General features: G+C 44.6%; 1 protein-coding gene across 3 annotated transcripts in view; it reads left to right on the top strand.

Moving 5' to 3' along the window:
* CXADR (CXADR Ig-like cell adhesion molecule) overlaps positions 1-22,655 on the top strand; it is a 64,210-nt gene that overhangs the window by 29,688 nt on the left and 11,867 nt on the right. Inside the window, exons 2-8 of one of the 3 annotated variants that reach the window (XR_011319763.1) lie at positions 3,999-4,165; positions 11,352-11,550; positions 13,604-13,759; positions 14,187-14,309; positions 14,635-14,773; positions 15,804-18,549; positions 18,589-20,472. Coding sequence is in view for 2 of the 3 variants with exons in the window: in XM_069760891.1 (XP_069616992.1) it covers positions 3,999-4,165; positions 11,352-11,550; positions 13,604-13,759; positions 14,187-14,309; positions 14,635-14,773; positions 15,804-16,083 (1,064 nt within the window). In the remaining variant the exon portion in view is untranslated. Of the gene's footprint in view, positions 1-3,998; positions 4,166-11,351; positions 11,551-13,603; positions 13,760-14,186; positions 14,310-14,634; positions 14,774-15,803; positions 20,473-22,655 lie in introns of those variants that run through there. The other 2 variants (XM_069760892.1, XM_069760891.1) reach the window with 2 other exon arrangements.

The raw sequence follows: 22,655 nt of genomic DNA, 5'->3' as shown, positions 1-22,655 counted from the left end.
TGCGTTTTTATTTGCGTGTTGCGTCGCCGACGCAGCGGCGCACAACGCAAATCTGAACGTAGCCTTATTTGCTTCCTGGATAGGGGAGAAATCTCCCAGAATCCTGGCGGCAACTTTTCTCTGTTCTCTCCTGAAAACAAAATGATCGGCCTTTGAAATTCCAGCTTACTCAATCCTTCTCTCGCAACATCGGTCTGGAATCTACGTACTGATTTTGGCTCCTGTCAAAATCTGTGGGATCAGATGACTTTATTCTATGTAAGGGGTCCTTAACGGCAAAGCCCCATCTAATCCTTTTATTTAGGAATGAATATCTGTCTACAGGACATTTGTATAAAGTCCTTGATTCTTGTCTGGTATTATTTTCCTATAGTTTTCTAAATGCAACTCTTTGAAAATGATCTTTGTTTCATTAAGAAGAGACTATCCTGATAAGAGATTACTCACAATAAGATCCCAAACTTTAATCTTTGAAAAGCTGGAGTGTTGTGGGAAATGCTATGACCCACAGGTCTTCAATATCTGGATTTATCTGGTGACTCGCACATTGAAAAAATAAAAAATCTTTGGTGTTTTTCTTGTTGTTCAGATCCAAGTCTTCCTCATGCTCTGACTCCTGCCTCTTCTGCAGTCTCTTGTACTTTGCCTTGGGTGTATTGTGTATTTTACAGGTTATCTGTTCTCATTCACCACCACTGTGTACATAACCTGGAACCCTGTCATTTCGGCTTTGAAGTTTTTCTCTTTTTGCGATCTTATCTATTTTGTGTGGGTAAAAGCTAGGTGACAATCAATATGGCCTCTGCTACAAGACTCCACATGTGTTGTCAGCCAGAATGACAGGCCTGGTATACATATAAGATGATGGGATAGATCACTGCACTAAGGGTACCGTCTCACAGTGGCACTTTTGTCGCTACGACGGTACGATCCGTGACGTTCCAGCGATATCCATACGATATCGCAGTGTCTGACACGCAGCAGCGATCAGGGATCCTGCTGTGCCATCGTACGTCGTAGCAGATCGTTTGGAACTTTCTTTCGTCACTGGATCTCCCGCTGTCATCGCTGGATCGGTGTGTGTGACACCGATCCAGCGATGCGTTCGCTTGTAACCAGGGTAAACATCTGGTTACTAAGCGCAGGGCTGCGCTTAGTAACCCGATGTTTATCCTGGTTACCATCGTAAATGTAAAAAAAAAACAAACACTACATACTTACATTCCGGTGTCCGTCAGGTCCCTTGCCGTCTGCTTTCCCGCACTGACTGACTGCCGGCCGTAAAGTGAAAGAGCACAGTGGTGACGTCACCGCTGTGCTGTGCTTTCACTTTACGGCCGGCAGTCAGTCAGTGCGGGAAGTAGACGGCAAGGTACAGACACCGGAATGTAAGTATGTAGTGTTTGTTTTTTTTTACGCTGGTAACCAGGGTAAACATTGGGTTAATAAGCGCGGTCCTGCACTTAGTAACCCGATGTTTACCCTGGTTACCCGGGGACCTCGTATCGCTGGTCGTGATCGTTGGTAAATCGTATAGTGTAACGGTACCCTAATATAGTCGAGATTGCTTGGGTCTCAAGATTCCAAGATTTCTTTAGTTGTCGCGATAATCGGTCTGGATGGTCATTTATTGTTCTTCAGAACCCTGTTGTCCTGTCCTAGCTCTAAAGGTACCGTCACACTCAGCGACGCTGCAGCGATATAGACAACGAGCCGATCGCTGCAGCGTCGCTGTTTAGGTCGCTAGGAGACATCCGACATCGGCAACAGCTGAACGATGCAGGAGCGATCCAGTGACGTACTTATCATTCTCGCTGGTTGTTAGCTCCATGAAAAAACATTGCAGGCATTGTTGCTTTTGCTGTCAAACATGACGAATCACGCCGACCTGATGACCAAATAAAGTTCTGGCCTTCTAGCTACGACCAGCGATGTCACAGCGGGATCCTGATCGCTGCTGCGTGTCAAACACAGCGAGATCGCTATCCAGGACGCTGCAACGTCACGGATCGCTATTGTTCTCGTTGGAAAGTTGCTCAGTGTGAAGGTACCTTTAGATACTTTAAAAAAAAAAAAACTTAAGCCATTTGGTTTTTAAGCACTATACTAAACTGAGCTCAGCAACAAGACACAAGGTAGTTATACTGCATTAGCAGGGTCTCTGCCAGTGAAAGATTTCAAAGCAGACTTGCTTTTCGAGATGTGATATTCAAGCTCTTTTGAAGAAGTGCCAAGAAACAGGCGAAGTTGAAGACCGTAGATGCAGTGTTTGGTCCAAGGAAATCTTATATCTACAAGAAACCAAAACAGTGGGCTTTACTGCTCGCTCTCTGAACTGGAACTCCTGAGCTTAGACATCGAAGACCCAAATAAACCCCCCCCAAAATCTCTCTCTATATATTATATTTTGTTAAAAGCCCATATAGCTGGCCTGTGCGTTCCAGACTGACATGTCCTTAGTCATGACCTGATTTGGCCAGTAAATGCAGGAGATGACAGATGCATCATGTTTCCCTTTGAAATTGGAAGATATACAGTAGTGACATCAACTCAAAACCCGGCAGTAACTAGTGGGTTCCAGGAACATCCATCAACTGTTCGGACAAGTTTTGAGAGAATTGGTTTTCATGGAAAAATTTTGACCCCAAAACCATACCTTCAACGTGGTAACAAGGCCAAGTGAACCCACTAAGCACAAAAACATAGGAACATGGATTTAAAAAAAACAAACCAGCAGGTTCTCCGGACTGATGAATCATAAAATATTTGGCTGTAAGAGAAGGCAATTTGGCCACTGAAGTGCTTCAGGGCAGGACAATATAGAGTGTCTGCAGACAACCGTGAAGAATGGGAGAGGTTTTGTGCGAGTCAGGGGCTGCATTTCAACAAATAGATTTAGGGTTTTACGATGTCCCCAATGCTGAGAAATCTAGGCAGATACGGTAATTATCCATCATACAGTGCCATCAAAGGGGGGTGTCTGACGTCAAATTTATTCTGCAGCAGGCCAGCGACCCCATACATTAAGCCAATGTCATTAAGAACTATCTCCAGCATGAAGAAGAACAAGAAGTCCTCAAAGTGATGATATGGCCCCCAATGAGGCACGTTGCTGACTGTGGATAACCAATCTCTGTGCTATATACTACATCTTTGTGCTGTGTACTATGTGGGCTGTGCTCTATATTAGGTGGCTGGGCTCTGTACTAGGTGGCTGGGCTCTGTACTAGGTGGCTGGGCTCTGTACTAGGTGGCTGGGCTCTGTACTAGGTGGCTGGGCTCTGTACTAGGTGGCTGGGCTCTGTACTAGGTGGCTGGGCTCTGTACTAGGTGGCTGGGCTCTGTACTAGGTGGCTGGGCAATATAATACATACTCGGCCGCGAACAATCAGCGACAGGCGCAGTCTGGCCGCGAATTGGTGCGGAATTTGAACCACGCTTCACTAATTGGTCGCGGCCGGCCGAATCCTGTGTATAAATTGCATTATTCTGAAAACTTCATAAATAAACTACATATTCTAGAATACCCGATGTGTTAGAATCGGGCCACCATCTAGTATATCATACTTGTGTAACGTATGCTAAGCACTGTAAGGCGAAACAAAATCAAAGCTTGAGAATTAAGGTTGTTTTTTTATTGCCTTTTATGGAAAAAAAAATCAATAAAAAGATCAAAACCTCATATGTACCACAAATTGGTATCTATAAAAAAAAGGCCGCTTGGCACGTGAAAAACAAGCCCTCATACAGGTCCATTAACAGAAAAATCAGTGTTAAATTGTTGCTTGGGAAAATGGTGACATAAACTAAATTAAATCATTTTTTTACCGGGTATGGAAAAATAATTTATGGCTCTTGGACGAAAGGCAAGAATAAATGAAAGTGCAGAAATTAAGCAAATATTGGGCATTAGTGGGAATGGGTACATGAAAGATCAAAAGTTCACCTGTGTTGTCTTTAGTGTTCCATCTAAGGTCTCTTTTGTGTCTTGTTTTCAGCCTTGTTAAAAGCTCTGGAGCTGCTACCGTCAGAGAAGAGATATGAAGGGATTCAAGGGGAGAAAATGGTTCTGGACTGCAAGTTCACATTGGCACTAGAAGACACAGGAACATTGGATATTGAATGGTCCTTGGTGGCTCCTGATGCCCAACAATCCGATCAAATGGTACGTATATGAAGCCCTGGCTGTTTTCTGCACGTCGTGGTCACCCCACAGTAATTGCCATCCATGGAGGAGTTGATACCATCTTTCACAAAAGTGTCCTGGTACCGTTTATCCTCCAATCCAACCATGTTAAGCCATATTGCGTGTACAGTACATACCAAAAGTTTGGACACACCTTATTTAAAGATTTTTCTGTATTTTCATGACTATGAAAATTGTAAATTCACACTGAATGCATCAAAATTCTGAATTAACACATGTGGAATTATATACTTAACAAAAAAAGTGTGAAACAACTGAAATTGTCTTATATTCTAGGTTCTTCAAAGTAGCCACCTTTTGCTTTGATGACTGCTTTGCACACTCTTGGCATTCTCTTGATGAGCTTCAAGAGGTAGTCACCGGGAATGGTTTTCACTTCACAGGTGTGCCCTGTCAGGTTTAATAAGTGGGATTTCTTGCCTTATAAATGGGGTTAGGACCATCAGTTGTGTTGTTCAGAAGCCTGGTGGATACACAGCTGATAGTCCTACTGAATAGACTGTTAGAATTTGTATTATGGCAAGAAAAAAGCAGCTAAGTAAAGAAAAATGAGTGGCCATCATTACTTTAAGAAATGAAGGTCAGTCAGTCCGAAAAATTGGGAAAACTTTGAAAGTGTCCCCAAGTGCAGTTGCAAAAATCATCAAGCGCTACAAAGAAACTGTCTCACATGAGGACCGCCCCAGGAAAGGAAGACCAAGAGTCACCTCTGCTTCTGAGGATAAGTTTATCCGAGTCACCAGCCTCAGAAATCGCAGGTTAACATCAGCTCAGATTAGAGACCAGGTCAATGCCACACAGAGTTCTAGCAGCAGACACATCTCTACAACAACTGTTAAGAGGAGACTTTGTGCAGCAGACTTCATGGTAAAATAGCTGCTAAGAAACCACTGCTAAGGACAGGCAACAAGCAGAAGAGACTTGTTTGGGCTAAAGAACACAAGGAATGGACATTAGACCAGTGGAAATCTGTGCTTTGGTCTGATGAGTCCAAATTTGAGATCTTTGGTTCCAACCACCGTGTCTTTGTGCGACGCAGAAAAGGTGAACGGATGGACTCTACATGCCTGGTTCCCACCGTGAAGCATGGAGGAGGAGGTGTGATGGTGTGGGGGTGCTTTGCTGGTGACACTGTTGGGGATTTATTCAAAATTAAAGGCATACTGAACCAGCATGGCTACCACAGCATCTTGCAGCAACATGCTATTCCATCCGGTTTGCGTTTAGTTGGACCATCATTTATTTTTCAACAGAACAATGACCCCCAAACACACCTCCAGGCTGTGTAAGGGTTATTTGACCAAGAAGGAGAGTGATGGGGTGCTACGCCAGATGACCTGGCCTCCACAGTCACCAGACCTGAACCCAATCGAGATGGTTTGGGGTGAGCTGGACCGCAGAGTGAAGGCAAAAGAGCCAACAAGTGCTAAGCATCTCTGGGAACTCCTTCAAGATTGTTGGAAGACCATTCCCGGTGACTACCTCTTGAAGCTCATCAAGAGAATGCCAAGAGTGTGCAAAGCAGTCATCAAAGCAAAAGCTGGCTCCTTTGAAGAACCTAGAATATAAGACATAATTTCAGTTGTTTCACACTTTTTTGTTACGTATATAATTCTACATGTGTTAATTCATAGTTTTGATGCCTTCAGTGTGAATGTACAATTTTCATAGTCATGAAAAAACATAAAAATGTTTAAATGAGGTGTGTCTAAACTTATGGTCTGTACTGTATGTGGCATCCTTATAATTTACATTATGTACAAATAATGTGTTCATGTTACAGTATGAAGAAGTACATATTAGGCTGGAGTGATGACACCCATTATTTCCATCATGTGGAGGTTTATTTTGTGCTTACAGTCTGATGTAGTGCGCACTTTGAATCTCGGTACCTTGGAGACGCCCACGAACAGTTGGTTTTGCTGGTGGATTATTAGTCTCGCTGCCGATCTCCCCTCTTCAGCGGGGGCTCCTGGTGACATACAGTAGTACATAGACCGCATATACAGTGGGTATGGAAAGTATTCAGACCCCTTTAAATTTTACTCTTTGTTTCATTGCAGCCATTTTGTAAATTCAAAAAAAATAATTTTTTTATCATTAATGTACACTCTGCACCCCATCTTGACTGGAAAAAAGGGAAATGTAGAAATATTTTACAAATTTAATAAAGAAAAAAACTGAAATCACATGGTCATAAGTATTCAGACCCTTTGCTCAGACACTCATATTTGTCACATTCTGTCCATTTCCTTGTGATCCTCCTTGAGATGGTTCTACTCCTTCATTGGAGTCCAGCTGTGTTTAATTAAACTGATAGGACTTGATTTGGAAAGGCACACACCTGTCTATATAAGACCTCACAGCTCACAGTGCATGTCAGACCAAATGAGAATCATGAGGTCAAAGGAGCTGGCCAAGGAGCTCAGAGACAGAATTGTGGCAACGCACAAATCAGGCCAAGGTTACAACAGAATTTCTGCAGTACTCAAGATTTCTAAGCGCACAGTGGCCTCCATAATCCTTAAATGGAAGAAGTTTGGGACCATCAGAAGTCTTCCTAGACCTGGCCGTCCAGCCAAACTGAGCAATCGTGGGAGAAGAACCTTGGTGAGAGAGGTAAAGAAGAACCTCAAGATTACTGTGGCTGAGCTCCAGAGATGCAGTAGAGAGATGGGAGAAAGTTCCACAAAGTCAGCTATCACTGCAGCCCTCCACCAGTCGGGTCTTTATGGCAGAGTGGCCTGACGGAAGCCTCTCCTCACTGCAAGACATATGAAAGCCCGCATAGAGTTTGCTAAAAAACACATGAAGGACTCCCAGACTATGATAAATAAGATTCTCTGGTCTGATGAGACGAAGATAGACCTTTTTGGTGATGATTCTAATCAGTATGTCTGGAGAAAACCAGGCACTGCTCATCACCTGCCCAATACAATCCCAACAGTGAAACATGGTGGTGGCAGCATCATGCTTTGGGGGTGTTTTTCAACTGCAGGAACAGGACGACTGGTTGTAATTGAAGGACACATGAATGCACCAAGTACAGAGATATCCTGGATGAAAACCTCTTCCAGAGTGCTCTGGATCTCAGACTTGGCCGAAGGTTCACCTTCCAACAAGACAATGACCCTAAGCACACAGCTAAAATAACAAAGAAGCGGCTTCAGAACAACTCTGTGACCATTCTTTACGACCCAGCCAGAGCCCTGACCTAAACCCAATTGAGCATCTCTGGAGACCCCTGAAAATGGCTGTCCACCAACGTTCACCATCCAACCTGGAGAGGATCTACAAGGAAGAATGGCAGAGGATCCCCAAATCCAGATGTGAAAAACTTGTTGCATCATTCCCAAGAAGACTCATGGCTGTACTAGCTCAAAAGGTGCTTCTACTCAATACTGAGCAAAGGGTCTGAATACTTATGACCATGTGATATTTCAGTTTTTCTTTTTTAATAAATTTGCAAAAATTTCTTTTTTTGTGTCAAGATGGGGTGCAGAGTGTACATTAATGAGAAAAACTGAATATTTGAATTTACCAAATGGCTGCAATGAAAGAGCGAAAAATTGAAAGGGTCTGAAAATTTTCCGTACCCACTGTAGATAAAAAGCAGAGGGTGAGCTCTGTGGGCAATATGAGGGTCTGTTACACAGTATGCTTAAGATGCTTCTTCACTACTTTTTATATGAATGCATTATCCTTGTGATAAGTCATAAATAAGATTCGTAGAGGTGCTGAACCCAAACCCATCAGCTGGTTCAGCTCTAGTGGCAGCTGAATGTTCACAATGTACAGAGAGGAGCACTACTGCTCCCAGGTACTATAGATTAGCTGGGATTGAAGAGGGCTTGACTGTAGAACTTGGCAGCATCCTTGGAAGCTGCGCTCTTCCTTCGCTCATCCAAGTACCACCATAGCCGAAAATAGCTGAAGTACGTGTATATTATGCAGAAGACAGAATAAATCTTGCTTATTTGTCCACATAGACCGTCCTAGCTTCATTCACCTACCGACATACTGGTGGTTTATTGGCCCCAAGCTTAGGCTTCTACCAAGGATCTCCAAAGTTAAAAACATTGCACATGAGTGTTGTGATCCTTTATACTAGGCTCCTGCCTGTTGGATTCCAGCACCTGATCCCTTTTCTTTTTTTTTTCCCTCCTTCTTGGAGACAACCTTGCCATGCGTCTGGATTCGACCCCTTGATCCTGCATTCTGTGGTCGGCGTCTGTCTGCTGAGCAACAGTAGATACACCTTTTCTTTGGCTGTTCTAGTTGTTACCTTTTGTTTGTCGGTTTTGGGTGACAGGTGTGTTTCATTTACTCTCGATCCCGTCACCTTTGGGGTGCAGCTTTATGTACCCTTTCCTTCCGGTGATACTTTGTTGCATTCATTCATTTTGCTGTAGTTTGTTGGTTGCAGCTGGCTCGTGTGTGATTCCTTTTTTTCTTACGGAATTTCTTCTCTAGAAGCTGCTAAGGACATTCAGGATAAGCCTCCATCGAGAGGGAGTTACATTGCGTTATTTTAGGGTTTGAACCTCCGTAGTCAGGCAGTGACAGATAATGGTCATAGGAGGGCTTTTCCTAGTCTGATCAGAGGTCTGTCAGGTTTAGGCATTTGCTCCCCGTGTGACTGTGCTTTAGCAGTCATAACAAAGCTGCTGCAGGTAATGTCTGACAGCAGCTTTCCATAGTGAACAAAGGAGTGATCGGCTGGACTGAAGCTTCCTGTACTTTGGGGTGTCTGGTTTTGGCTTTTCGCCTTACAATTGTTTGGTAGAATGCTATCTAATGCATATGTCTTTAACCACTTTTAGTAAGTAAAACTGGCCACATCATGGAATAGTGGCTGCAAAGCTGAATAAAACCTATTTTTTAATTTATGCAAACACCAAAGGTTTGTTAGCAGAGATTTGTCTGAGGGCCAATACTTTTTCCCCGGGATGATGTTGATTAATCATAAGCAAAGGGCCTCATGCATTGGGAAAACAAAACCACATGCCTCCAGAGAAGGTCAGGTCCGGCTTTATTTTTGTGTGAGAGATGTAAGGACACACAGCCCTGCTCTCCTCTGCTGTGTGTGGAGCAAAGTTGTGTCATTACAAACACTGTGCAGCTTTCATCTCCCTACAGTCAGTGTGGGGGGAGTGTGGACAGTGGCCAGAGATGAAAGCCTCAAGGTGTTTGTAATGACGCAGAGATCTAGGATTAAAGCAGCCCTCATTACATGTCTTAAGGTACCGTCACATTTAGCGACGCTGCAGCGATATAGACAACGAGCCGATCGCTGCAGCGTTGCTGTTTAAGTCGCTAGGAGACGTCAAAAACCGGCAACAGCTGAGCGATGCAGGAGCGATCCAGTGACGTACTTATCGTTCTCGCTGGTCGTTAGCTCCATGTAAAACATTGCAGGCATCATTGCTTTTGCTGTCAAACATGACGAATCACGCCGACCTGACGGCCAAATAAAGTTCTGGACTTTCAGCGATGACCAGCGATGTCACATCGGGATCCAGATCGCTGCTGCGTGTCAAACACAACGAGATCGCTATCCAGGACGCTGCAACGTCACGGATCGTTGTCGTTCTTGTTGGAAAGTTGCTCAGTGTGAAGGTACCTTTAGGCTACTTTCACACATCAGTTTTTTTCCGTCAGGTGCAATCCATCGAATTTTGAAGAAAAAAAAAAAACCAGATCCGGCAAAAGTTGCTGCCTGATCCGTTTTTTCTCAGACTTGTATTCTTGCCGGATTGTGACAGATGGCCTCACGTTTCATCCGTTGTTTGCCGGATCCGTCTAAAATTCGTTTTCCGGCGGCAGGAGAAACTGTACATAGAAACATTTTTTTTTCTGTCCAGTGAAAAAACAGCCAGCGAAGGATCCGGCGAAAAACGTATGAAACGTGAGGTGAAATGATCGAATCCGGTCTTTTAAAACAAATCTCTCTCCTCTCCTCTTCCCCAGAGCAGGATGTAAAAATTCTATTCCTGGGTTAAAAAAAAAAAAATCCAGCACAAAAAATGGATCCGTCGCATCAGTTTTTCACAATTTGCGCCGGATCCATGTTTTGCAAAATTCAACGGATTGTGCTTGATGGCAAAAAAAAACTGATGTGTGAAAGTAGCGGGTTATTTTATATATTTTTTTTTAAGTGACGCTTCCTGCTTATTTGTCAAGCAGAAGAAAAAGTAACCGCCTCAGACACGAATCTCTATTGCACCCTTGGTTTTGGCGCAAATTAAAATCTAAACATAAAGGGGTAACCCCATCTCAAAGATCCTACCCTAATATGTATTAGGTATAATGGTAAATTCCTCCAATTAGAAATGTTGTATAGTTCTTCTGATAAGCCATGTTGCTTTTCCCATGTGCAGGGCATTGCAGTAGCTTAGATATGCATGGTTGCGACCACTGAAAGTGACAGTTATTAGTGGTTGTAACCATGGATATCTAGGCTACTGTTATGCTCTGCCTATGGGACAAGCAACATGGCTTATCAGAAGAACTATATACATTCCTAATTAGAGGTATTGGCTAATATAATATTAATACCTTAAATTAGAAATGTAGTATAGTTCTTCTGATAAGCCATGTTGCTTATCCCATGTGCAGAGTATTGCACTAGCTTAGATATCCATGGTTGTGACCACTAACAACTGTCACTTTGGTCGTAACCATGGATACCTAAGCTACGGCAATGCCCTGCACATGGGGTAAGCGACATGGTAAATCAGAAGGACTATACTACATTTCTAATTGAAGGTATTTGCAAATATTTATTATTGCACCTACTACATATTAGGATAGGATCTTGGAGATGGGAATAAGTTAATATCTGACTCTGCAACGGAGATGAGAAATAAAGGCGAAGCTTTCCTTGGCTCTGCAGCCAGTATTCCTTGGTGTGGCTAATTTAATGTGCGAAAACTGGTAAGTAGTCATGTTTACCAATGGGCCTCTGTGATTGAAATCGCCCAACCTGTTGGCCCTCGCCCCGCACTCTGGCCCTCGCTAGAATTTGCTAAAAATGAAGGGTAAAGATGAGAATGTCCTAGCAGGGTCTGACCAGGCCCCATAACGAATGGTCACTTGTCTGGGCGAATCCTTGCAATTCTCAATTTATTTTCTTAACCTGCAGATAATCGGTTTTAATGGAATACCGTATCCTCAGGACGGGCCGCTGAAGGGCCGGGTGGATTTTGTGTCTCCCACTCCTGGAGATGGCGATGCCTCCATAATCATCTCTAACCTACAGGAATCGGACAGTGGGACTTATCAGTGCAAGGTGAAGAAGATGCCGGGCTCCCAGAACAAGAAAGTGACGCTGAACGTCTACAGTAAGTCCTCGCCGTGTCTGCTAATCAGAATGGAAACACCGAGAAGTCGTGCGCTCGGCAAAGGGGCGTCCATCAGCGCTATGCTGCAGCATTGATGGTAGCGGGAAGGATACGGGAGGTCCTCGGCGTATCGCAGTACCAGCGGTGGCCATGATCTGCGCTTCTTGCAGCATGTCAGTTTAGGCTGCAGACGGCGCCCCTTCCAACATGTATGGGGGTACGTCTCCATGTGCAGTGGGTTTTTTTTTTTTTTTCTAAAGGGAAGTTTTCTGCAGCGAAACTTTGGAATGACTCTTTAAAGGGAGCCTGTATGTAAAATAACGTGATCAACCTTCAGATATGGGGCTAATCTGCAGGTCCATAGCGTTCTGACACCGTGTGGCGCCTTCACGGAGAGCCCCGCTGCCAGGAGGAAGGGAGATTACCGTACTTTACAGGAAAGTGGTGTGAATGACTGCAGATGTGTATTCTAGTCCATGGTTGGAGTACATTTTCTGACTGCTACACCAGATTCACTGAGGGGTTGTTCAGGACTTCCATATTGGTGCCGTATCCAGATCAGTAGGCTATGGCTCTGCCGATTGTTGATGTAAGCAGTGTACGGGGCGGATCAGGACGTCCCCTTATATTGCTATATCGCCCCCCATCTTCTTTCACTTTAATAAGAGATAAGGTGTCGTCCTCCCCAGCCGGGCCTACAGATTGGCTATCGCTACGTCATAGGACCAGATGAATTACCCCATGAAATGCAGATTCCTTCTTTTTTTGCCATTTTTCTTTCCAGTTCACTGTTAGCTTCTCCTTCAAAAGCTGCATAAACAAAACTGAACACAGAAACCCAGCTGGAAAGTGACCATCAATGAGATGTGGGTGATGAGGGTTAAATAGTAGTGATGAGCGAGCGTGCTTTGATAAGGTGTTATGTGAGCATGCTTGTGTGCCAATAGTGACTTCGGCGTGCTCGAATAGTATAGACTCCCCGCGGCTGCATGTCTCGCGGCTGTGCGATCGTCCCTGCATGTGTTGCAGCTGTCGAACAGCCATGAGACATGCCGGCGCGGGGAGTCTGTACTATTCGAGCACGCGGAAGTCACTATTGGCACACCAGCATGCTCACATAACACCTTCTCCGAGCACATGACTATTAAATAGGAAGGGTTTTGCTCATTTCTGCGTCAGAAGGTGCGCGGGGCCGGTGAGGTCACTACAGATATGTACATGATAGGACAGGCGTGCGGTCACCTGCCGCTCACACACAGCCGGTATCTGTAGGTGTGAGGTCACCGGCCCCGCGCACCTCTCAGTGCGGGAGCCCGATTACCCTTTATGCACTGAGCCGACTGGACCAACCTCTCCAGGTAAGTTCAGGAAAGGAAAAAGAAGTTGTGGCATTACCGCAATTTACGATTAGCTGCAAGAAAATTCTTAATTGAAATCATTATTAATAAAAACAAGAATGTGGTTTCCAGTGCATATAATTTGGCAATACGTAGTGCTGTACAGAGCAAGTCAGCATCATGTGGGAAGTGACAGAATGGCAGCAGCGACCTGCCCACCGGATTTATAATCCACAGGATCCACCGGATTCTCTTAAGCCCCCTTCACATTGCGTTCTTCGCCACGTTCAGTATGTTGCCATCGGGCTTATGTTCAGACCCGAGCATATACGCCGATCGGGGGCCATTGACCACAATGGTGCAGATGGAGTCACCGTGTTCTGCCGTGCATCGTTTTTGGACATATACGCCTGCTGGAGGAGGACATAGTAGACTGTCAGTGCATACGCCCAAAACTTTTTTTGCTGGGGTGGTCCAAAAAAAGCCTTGACGGGATCACAGAGCGTGGTGAAGAACGTCAGATCAGTCTTGATGAAACTTGCTGTCGGCAGCAGTAAGCGAGACCTTCCCGTCAGTCTGCAGGACTGGGCTACATATCTGTGGGTGTAACCTTCAGATTTGGTACATTTTTATGGTCTGAATATTTACTTGTAAGAGGTGATAGATCATCAGGTCTCGGATTTAATGGTGTCATTATCCATATTTTATTTTCACAGTCAGACCTGCAAAGACGCGGTGCCAAATTGATGGGAAGCAGGAGATCGGGAAGGACCTTGCCCTAAAGTGTAATGCCGTCGAAGGGTCCTCACCGCTCACGTACACATGGCAGAAAATCAGCGGTCAAGAGAAGCTGCCGGCAACGGCGACATTCGGTAAGTCCCATTAAGAACCTTTTATTTTATCATCAATGTTTCCATTTGGCAAATTTCCTAGCTCTTACTATCACTTTAGTTCCGTTTTTCATACTTTTTCATTCCATTTGTAACCGATCCCTTTTTTTCCCTAGACGTATCTGTTATGTGCCGCTAGCGTTCTGGACATGTGCAATGCTTAAAAAAGGGGAGAAAAAAATCTAGGTTTTTTTGGGGGGGATATTGCACTCATTTTTATATTTTTTTTTTTGCTCTGACGAAGGCAAATAGAACATATTTTATTACTCTTCTTGTTTCAATTCAAAATGAGGTCTTGTACGGCGCCATTTTTATTTCAGGTTTTATGATTCCCAATACCGAAATGACTACTGGACGGAGCGTTGTATAGAAAGACGTTCCTGACTTTATTCGTTTTTGCTTCATTTAGATGTTACCGGAGGTGTTCTCCATATAAAAAATGCTTCTCAGGAGTATAGCGGAACATACCGATGCATATCCAAAAACAGAGTTGGCTCCGACGAATGCCTCGTAATGCTGAAGGTTGTGCCACGTGAGTAATAAGCTTTTCTATTGGCTTTGTGATACCCTTATAATGTAGCTGTTCCCCATCCACCAGAATTAGGTGCTGGGATGGGACTGCATTCGTTATTTCACTTTATGTCGACCAAATGTGTCGCCTCTCTGCAGCTTTGTCTCCGATATTAAGTGGATTTGGCTGAGGACCACCATATGTTGACATGAAATGCATCTATTCCTCCCCCCTTCCCTGGAAAGAGGTTTACCCCTATAGCGTGTGACTGGAGGATTACACGGGTGGGAGACACGAGGTGATAAACCGTACGTTTCATGGTCTGTCTGCTCTGCTTTTCCACCAGCCTCCAATACGGCAGGGATCATCGCCGGAGCCATCATCGGGACGTTGTTGTTCCTCATTGTGTTAGGAGTTTTGATCTTTTTCTGCTGCAGAAAACAAAAGGAGAAAAAGTATGAGAAAGAAATACAGCATGAAATCAGGTAACTGCGAGATGTGACCTGGGAGGTCCCATATCTGAGGGCAACAAATCAATTGTCTTGACCAGAAATTGAAGGAAAATGAATAATGAGGTCCCTGCGGAGGGTTAATCCCTAGTTTGTCTACCTCTTTAGACCCTCTTCAGACATGGGTGCAGATGTGCTTCACTGTCCATTAGTGATGAGCCAACGTGTCGACCAGTCACAAGACATGCAGCTGTAGGGACTTGAACATATTTTTCCAGCACCCCGAAGACACTCGGCACACGAGTATGCTCACATACCACCTCGCTCATCACTACTGTACACATAATACATTGCTTCTTCTTGAGGCAGGACTTCTCCGTCCTGGCTAATAGAGGAGAGCACTGAACTTTTAATGGGGTGTTTGAGTAGGGTTTCTAAATCCAAAAACCCGTTTAACCTATATCCTGTTTATTATTATTATTTATTTATATAGCACCATTAATTCCATGGTGCTGTACATGAGAAGGGGTTACATACAGAATTAGGGATATTGTTTACAGTAAACAAATTTACGATGACAGACTGGTACAGAGGGGAGAGGACCATGTCCTTGTGGACTTACATTCTACAGGATAATGGGGAAGAGACAGAAGCTCTGGTGGTGGTGAGGCGGCAGCTCTGGTGGTGGTGAGGCGGCAGCTCTGGTGGTGGTGAGGCGGCAGCTCTGGTGGTGGTGAGGCGGCAGAATGGTCTTTGCGGGCTTTGGGCTTTCCTGAAGAGATGGGTTTTCCAGTTCCGTCTGAAGGATCCGAGGGTGGTGGATAGTCGGACGTGTTGAGGCGTGGAATTCCAGAGGATGGGTGATATTCGTGAGAAATCTTGGAGGTGGTTGTGTGAGGAACGAATAAGTGTGGAGGAGAGTTGGAGGTCTTGTGAGGATCGAAGATTACGTGACAGAAGATATTGTATATCCTATATATGGGAAAGCTCTAAAGAATGAACGAGCTGCTTATGTAAAAATAAATTACACCACAGATTGTAATTTGGAAATAACTTGTTCTTACAGAGAAGACGTGGCGCCCCCCAAGAGTCGCACTTCAACAGCACGTAGCTACATAGGAAGCAACATAGGAAGCAACCACTCATCGCTTGGTTCTTTGTCCCCATCGAATATGGACGGTTACTCCAAGGCTCGGTACAACCACGTCCCCAGCGAAGAGATGGAGAAGCCACCAAGCCAATCGCCAAACTACGTCCCGCCCAAGGTAGCTGGTCCTAATCTTAGTAGAATGGGAGCCATCCCTGTCATGATCCCAGCACAAAGCAAGGATGGCTCGATAGTCTAAGTCTCTCGATCTCGTGAATAAATGGTTGTCAGGGCGTCCCTCAGACTTTTTGGCGGTCGCGTTCCTTCCCCTACATTCCAGATGGACGCCTCTCACTGGGCTGTTATGGAGAGACATGTCTGCTCTTCCTCTGCAGTCACACGGATGGTTCTGCACATATATTATTCCCTTTTATGTCACATGGAGTTAGTCTTTTTTTTTTTTTTAAGTTTTTTTTGCAGTTATTCACGGAATTATTTTCAGGTCTAATGAGAGTCGGGGGGTAGAGTTGAGAAGCCAGCCAGTTTTGTCCTAGATTTCTGATTTCTCTGATGGGAGTTACCAGTCGAGTATTAGCATTTTTATGTATAGTGTGTATAATTTTTGCCTTTGTAGTGTATAAAACACAATTTTTTTTTTTCTAGAAAAGCCTTTGTTTATAGCATGAAATGTATCTGAGTCGGGTGCAGGGACGATGCTTGTTGCGTTCTTATTTATTTTGCTTCGTTGCTGACACTTGGTAAGTGGTCAGTAAGGTCCTCTGTGGTGTCTTAAGATGTCATGTCATGAAACTTGTTCTTTCTGGGCCTTTCTTAGGCCGGCATCACACGCGTGTCTCATGGTGTGGCCTGAACTTGACTGTCTATATAAGCCCAGGTTAGGAGTCACCCTACTAGTCCTTTCATCGTGGTCTGTTCTCAGACTCCGAGCGATGACGGTATGAATCTGAGCGTAGTTGGACATAAAAGTTTTTGGTCATTTCTGCCTGTGGTTCATCTAGATTGTACCAGGCATGTAGCCTGGTAATTTTGTATATGTTGATGGGGGGAGGGGAAGCCCTGTTGGCGTTGGCTTGGAGACCACCAATAATGTTGTACTGTAGATATGTTGTCTTTGTTGGCCATGTTTAGGCAGATTTACAGTTTATCAATGGTGGTCTCTTCTTCCATTAGTGCCAGTCATGGTCTTTGAATGGACCATTTTCCTTGTGATTACATTTACCCCAAGTTTTGCGTTCATTCTGCTAATTAGTGAAAGCTGGTTAGATCCCATTACTCTCACCTAAACTTGTACATGGATATGTAAATAGTGCAGTCAGTCGGGGTTGTCCCACTCCCACCACACATCTTTTAGGAAGCTCCACTACAAATGTTGGGATAGGTGTACATATACCCGGTCACACGTCGGCTCCAGATCTGCTTCTTAAGATGGTGCCTTTCTCATTATAACCCTTATGCAGGAATGTAACTCTTGACCACACTCGTGCCTACATTTGACTTTTCTAAAGGTGCTTTATATGAAGTGAAGGCACGGTCTTCAAGATGAAGCCCACCTCTCTGATTACTTGTCTCTATTTTTTAAAGCCGTTTTCATACCAAGAAATTGCTGTTAATGTCTGCACAAGGCAGTTTGTATATTAGGACCTTAATTGGCTGGGTATGACGACGGCTTGAGTTTATTTTCCTGCTCTTTTTGGCACAGTTCATCATTTCAATTACAAAATCTCCTAACACCGGTTGTGGCGGCCATTCTAAGATCGTAACACTTACAAATACGTGTGACAACCATCTGCGATTAGAAAAGGGTTCTTTGTTTTTTTTGCGAGGAGTGGCAAGATTTCTGAAAATTGGGCTATTTCTGACACAGAAGAGGTCATGTAAACTTGGACATGACCCATGGACGAGAGTGGGATTGTTTTTTGCAAAGAAAAGACTTAAAGGGGTGGTACTCAACTGAAATAGCATGGGGTAAAATAATAAAAAAAAATTGGTAAAAAAAAGAGAAAGTGCACACCAACAAATTTTTTTTTTTTGCCAAGCCCAGCTGCTCCAGTTTTTAACTCTGCCAGGGTAACCCCACCAGTCTCTGTTCTTCCTCTGCCAGCTGGGATGGACCAGTGATCACTGACCACCATGGTGACCAACATGTCACATATACTCCTGTCTCTACATCTGGTTTTGGCTCTACAGGAATGACTACTGCGACCAGTGATTAGCTGCAGCTAAGGAATGGAGGAAGCACGGAGACTAGCTGCATACAAGGGGAAATGTGACGGATCAATAAGGGGAATTGTTTTTACTTTACTCCATGCTATATGGCTCATTTTTTGGAGGTGGACCACTCCCTTATTAGCACAATTACAGGCATGGCCTCTGTCCCTGACATGGTGAGTGTAGGTACCCTCTGTCCCTGCCCCTGACATGGAAGGTTCTAGGTGACCTCTGTCCATGCCCCTGACTTGGAGGGGACTAGGTGGCCTCTGTTCCCCCGCTCAAGACTTGGAGGGGACTAGGTGGCCTCTGTTCCCCCACCCCTGACTTGGAGGCGACTAGGTGGCCTCTGTCCATGCCCCAGACTTGGAGGGGACTAGGTGGCCTCTGTTCCCCCACCCCTGACTTGGAGGGGATAAGGTGACCTCTGTCCATGCCCCTGACTTGGAGGGGACAAGGTGACCTCTGTCCATGCCCATGACTTGCAGGGGACTAGGTGGCCTCTGTCCATGCCCATGACTTGCAGGGGGACTAGGTGGCCTCTGTCCATGCCCATGACTTGCAGGGGACTAGGTGACCTCTGTTCCCCCACCCCTGACTTGGAGGGGACAAGGTGACCTCTGTCCATGCCCCTGACTTGGAGGGGACAAGGTGGCCTCTGTCCATGCCCCTGACTTGGAGGGGACTAGGTGGCCTCGGTCCCCACCAGACAATTCCCCATTGCAGTAGGATTTTTCGGTTGCCCTCCCCTTTGAAGCCATATGTTGTCAGATCACTGGTTATCGTACAGTCCACATAATGGCGCCACTATAAGTACCGGTTGGATCCGCTGTACAATGAATTGGTTCTGTACATCCAGTCTGATGGGCTGTGCCAAACCCCTTCTGAAGTGTAATCGGGGTAAATGTTTTCTGATTCCGCTGTTTTTCAGTTCTAACAATTTTCTGTTACAAATATTTCTCTACTTGTAAATTTGTTCTGATATATAAAAGAAAAAAAAATGAATTGAAATTGCAGCTTGTCTGATTTTTATTGTTAAGACCTGATCGCTAAATTCCCAAAGTAAATGTGTAAATATGAACTGATCATATCGCGAGCAGCCGCTCTAATAATCGGCTTATTATTTCTGCCATGACGGCCGGGTCCGCACATCGCAGCGGGGTCACAGATTCTTATATCCTTTTTTTTTTTTTTTTTGACATATGGGAAAACCTCATATTTCTCCTTTTAAGGGGCTCTGTATCCCAGTTTTATCTTTAAAACAAAGTGAAAAATGTGACCCCTGATGCCATTTGCAGACCTCTCCTTAAAGGGAATGTCCACCGTTAAAAAGCAAATCCTTGTCTGATACATAGTGCCAAATCCCCTGCACAGAAACAGTTAATGATAACTTTGCTTGTAGATGTGACGAGAGGGAGATTAGTAACTTACTGCATATTATTATTATTATATAGTTGGAGTAGCTTCCACAGTCACCCCTAGTAGTCGCTCCAGGTTAACACAATTTTATCAATTAAAGGGGTGTTCCAGGACTTGCCGTATGACGGGTCAACAAAATCCGATTAGATGGGGTTTTAGTCCCAGCACCTTCACCGTTCAGCTGCTTGAAAAGGCTGTGTGGGTTGTAGCAGAAATTGGGCCTCTCTGTATGTTGTGGCCTGGACCGTACTGCTGCTGCTCTACTTTTACTTTACTAGGAGAGCGGTGCAGTACCGTTCATGGCCACTAGACAGTCCGCGGCACTGTCACTTCTGGCGCACCACAGCCCTTTAATCATTTGATTGGTCGGATCCCTACTGATTTCATATTGGTAAATAATATGAATGCTGTGGACAGCTTGTGAATATTAAAGTTCCTGTGTCAAGGGGTTGCTCTGTGCAAAATTTTAAGATGGTGCCGTTTCGGGCTTCTGACCACTGCAGCCAGTTACAGGCCTCTGTAGTTAGGGGACCGAAGTACGATCATTGCTTCCTGTCCTGGCACAGACCGCCGGCACAGCTAGTGCTGGGTCCATAGGGGTTAGAGCTGAGGTGTGCATTTACTATATTAACACCATCAATGCCGAGTGTAAATGTATAGAGGCCAGAAGACTCCTTTAAGGTTTAGGTCTGTGCAGGGGTTTTGGAGCTTTGTATCAGAAATGTTGGCTCTGTAAAGATGTCTGCAGACTGTCCCGAACACTAAAAACCAGATGATGGTACAAGGTGGAGGTTCCCTTTAAGGCCCGTTTCCGGTTCCTGACGATTTTGTCTTTTTTTTTTATACAGCTTTCCTAATGAATTTGAGTAACACCTTTTGTGTTGCTTTTTATTTTCTTTTATGTACACTAAGGGCTTTCAAACGTGTAAAGTTTTTTTTTTTTTTCATAGTTTTTGTGAAATTATTGTCCTTTTTAAAATAAAAATTGGTATAATCTGGATGTGTCTCTTCAGCCTTGTCTGTGATTTCACACTTTCTGGGGGGGCTGAGAACACTAACCAGGGTCTTCATTTCTGTCTTGTGTTTTACCTGTCTATAAATCATGGTTCTTCCTGTGGGGTCATATTGGTCGGCATGATGGTACATGAGGCTTGTAAGCCATCGCACCAGTCGTGTCCTGCAAGGCTTTGTGCTTATTACGCTTCTGGTCTCAGTCATGGAGACCGCTCGCCGCGGTGGAGGAGGAGGCTCAGAAGGGAGTTTGATTTCTGATTTTTAGTATAGTAGTTCTACTGAAGGAGGGGTTGCATCATTTTTTATATATTCATATATTTTAGAGCCTGTCCATTTACTTTTTCTCTGATGACCTATCCTTAGAATAAGCCATCAATTTCTGATTCAGTGGGGGTATGATACTTGGCACCCCACCTATCGGCTGTTATCGGTGCTGCCGGCTGGAAGTACTCACTTGCGGAGCTGTCTTCTGGTGGTGGCCGCCGCCGGATACTGCACATCCACCTCCTATTGATTTGATTAGGAGGCAAATGTGTGGTTTCGAGCCTCCGCCACTACCAGAAGATGCCCAGCTCCGCAAGCGAGTACCTCCGTCTGGCGGCTGCTGCTGACACCGATAACAGCTGATCTGTGGGGGTGTTGAGTGTCGGACCCTGACTGATCAGACATTGTTGAGCTATAAGTCATCAATGAAAAAGTGGTGGACAACCTCTTTAAATGTATTCAGTAAATATGAAAGAAAAAATTTCTCTTACCTGAGAATTCCTCTATCTCCATCTATGAGCCACTTCTCCGCCTCCTGTTTCCTAAACACGTTCACTTTGATGGGAAAATAGCTAAAATCCATCTTAAAATTAAGATGCAGGGTCGGCTTACTGATCACATTACAGCGGTCTATTGAAGTAGAGAGAAAAATGTGAGGAAGAGCAGAGTGAAAACTAGAGGCCAAGTCAAGGGCAAATTGTTCTGCAGCTTTCTAGTGTTTTATCTCGTAGAGCTGGAATTACAGCTAGACTGCTCGATACAGCTGTATAATGTCCGCCATGATGCAGCTCCTGAACATTTGCTACAAAAAAGACTGGAGGGTGGCGTGTGGCTGGGGGGGATGACATAGCAGCTGGTTTCCACCCACTAGCTCTGAGACAACTGAAAATTAGAGATGGAGCCTGAAGAGGCGGCAACAAATGCAGAAGCCAAGCTATATAATGACCAGGAATAGTGTTATTCATGTACACGACTTCTTCTGAACATGTATCTGAAATGCTGAGTACACTTTAAGTGCCTATCCCCCAGCAATTAGCTGCAATCTGTGAACTTTGCAGCATGTTCAGTTCTCCTGCAGCGCCTCTAGAGGAAGATTTAAGCATTACATGGATTACCTTGAATAGCCAGGCTGTCCTTTTAAACCAGTTGAGGAACTAGATTTGTTCTGCCGGAGCTTATAACAATGACCTGACCTGAGGATAAATCAATATCTGGAACCTGTTCAAGCCCCTTTAACTTATAACCTGTCTCCCAAAATGCGAATGCTCTGTGGTAATCCACAGCAATCTGACACTGTTTTAAACTGGACCGTTAAAAATGGAGCATCCCTTTAACTGAACTAGTCCTTTTGGTACAATGTTCTTACTTGAGCCAATGTTCTGTCTTTACGAGTGCAGGCACTTCCTTCATCATCCTTTACAGGGATCATAAACGTCTGACATTGACGAATATTTAATGGGCCCCGTCCTGTGATGTCATCTCCGGTGCTATGAAGCCTCAGCTGTGGACACGTTCCCCTCTGCACGAGTCAGGCCTCATTAATGGATTACCAGCACCATCATTTGTTTCCCAGCAATATGATATTTACAGGATGATGTAACAATCAATCAACCAATCTGTCAATATATAAACATAAAAAAACCCAACCTACTATGGTATAGAGTGTGAGTGACAGAACCGGACAATGTAGAAATAATATTGTCAAAAAGACGGCAAATAACTGCCATACAATGCCGAGCCCTTGTGCCATAATGCTATACACCAGATAGTCGGCATACGTCAGTGTAATAGCCCCATAGTATATGCAAATAAAGCCCCGGGCCAGATAGTCTGGTACTGTGATGTGGTTTCTCTTTGTGACAGGCGTGAACAGAGCCTTATTGTACCTTCCCAGGATCTGTGTGA

This window comes from Ranitomeya imitator, chromosome 3 (assembly GCF_032444005.1).
Source record: "Ranitomeya imitator isolate aRanImi1 chromosome 3, aRanImi1.pri, whole genome shotgun sequence".
Classification (NCBI taxonomy): domain Eukaryota; kingdom Metazoa; phylum Chordata; class Amphibia; order Anura; family Dendrobatidae; genus Ranitomeya; species Ranitomeya imitator.
Note: the sequence above shows the minus strand (reverse complement) of the source record. Positions and strands in the feature narration are given on the sequence as shown.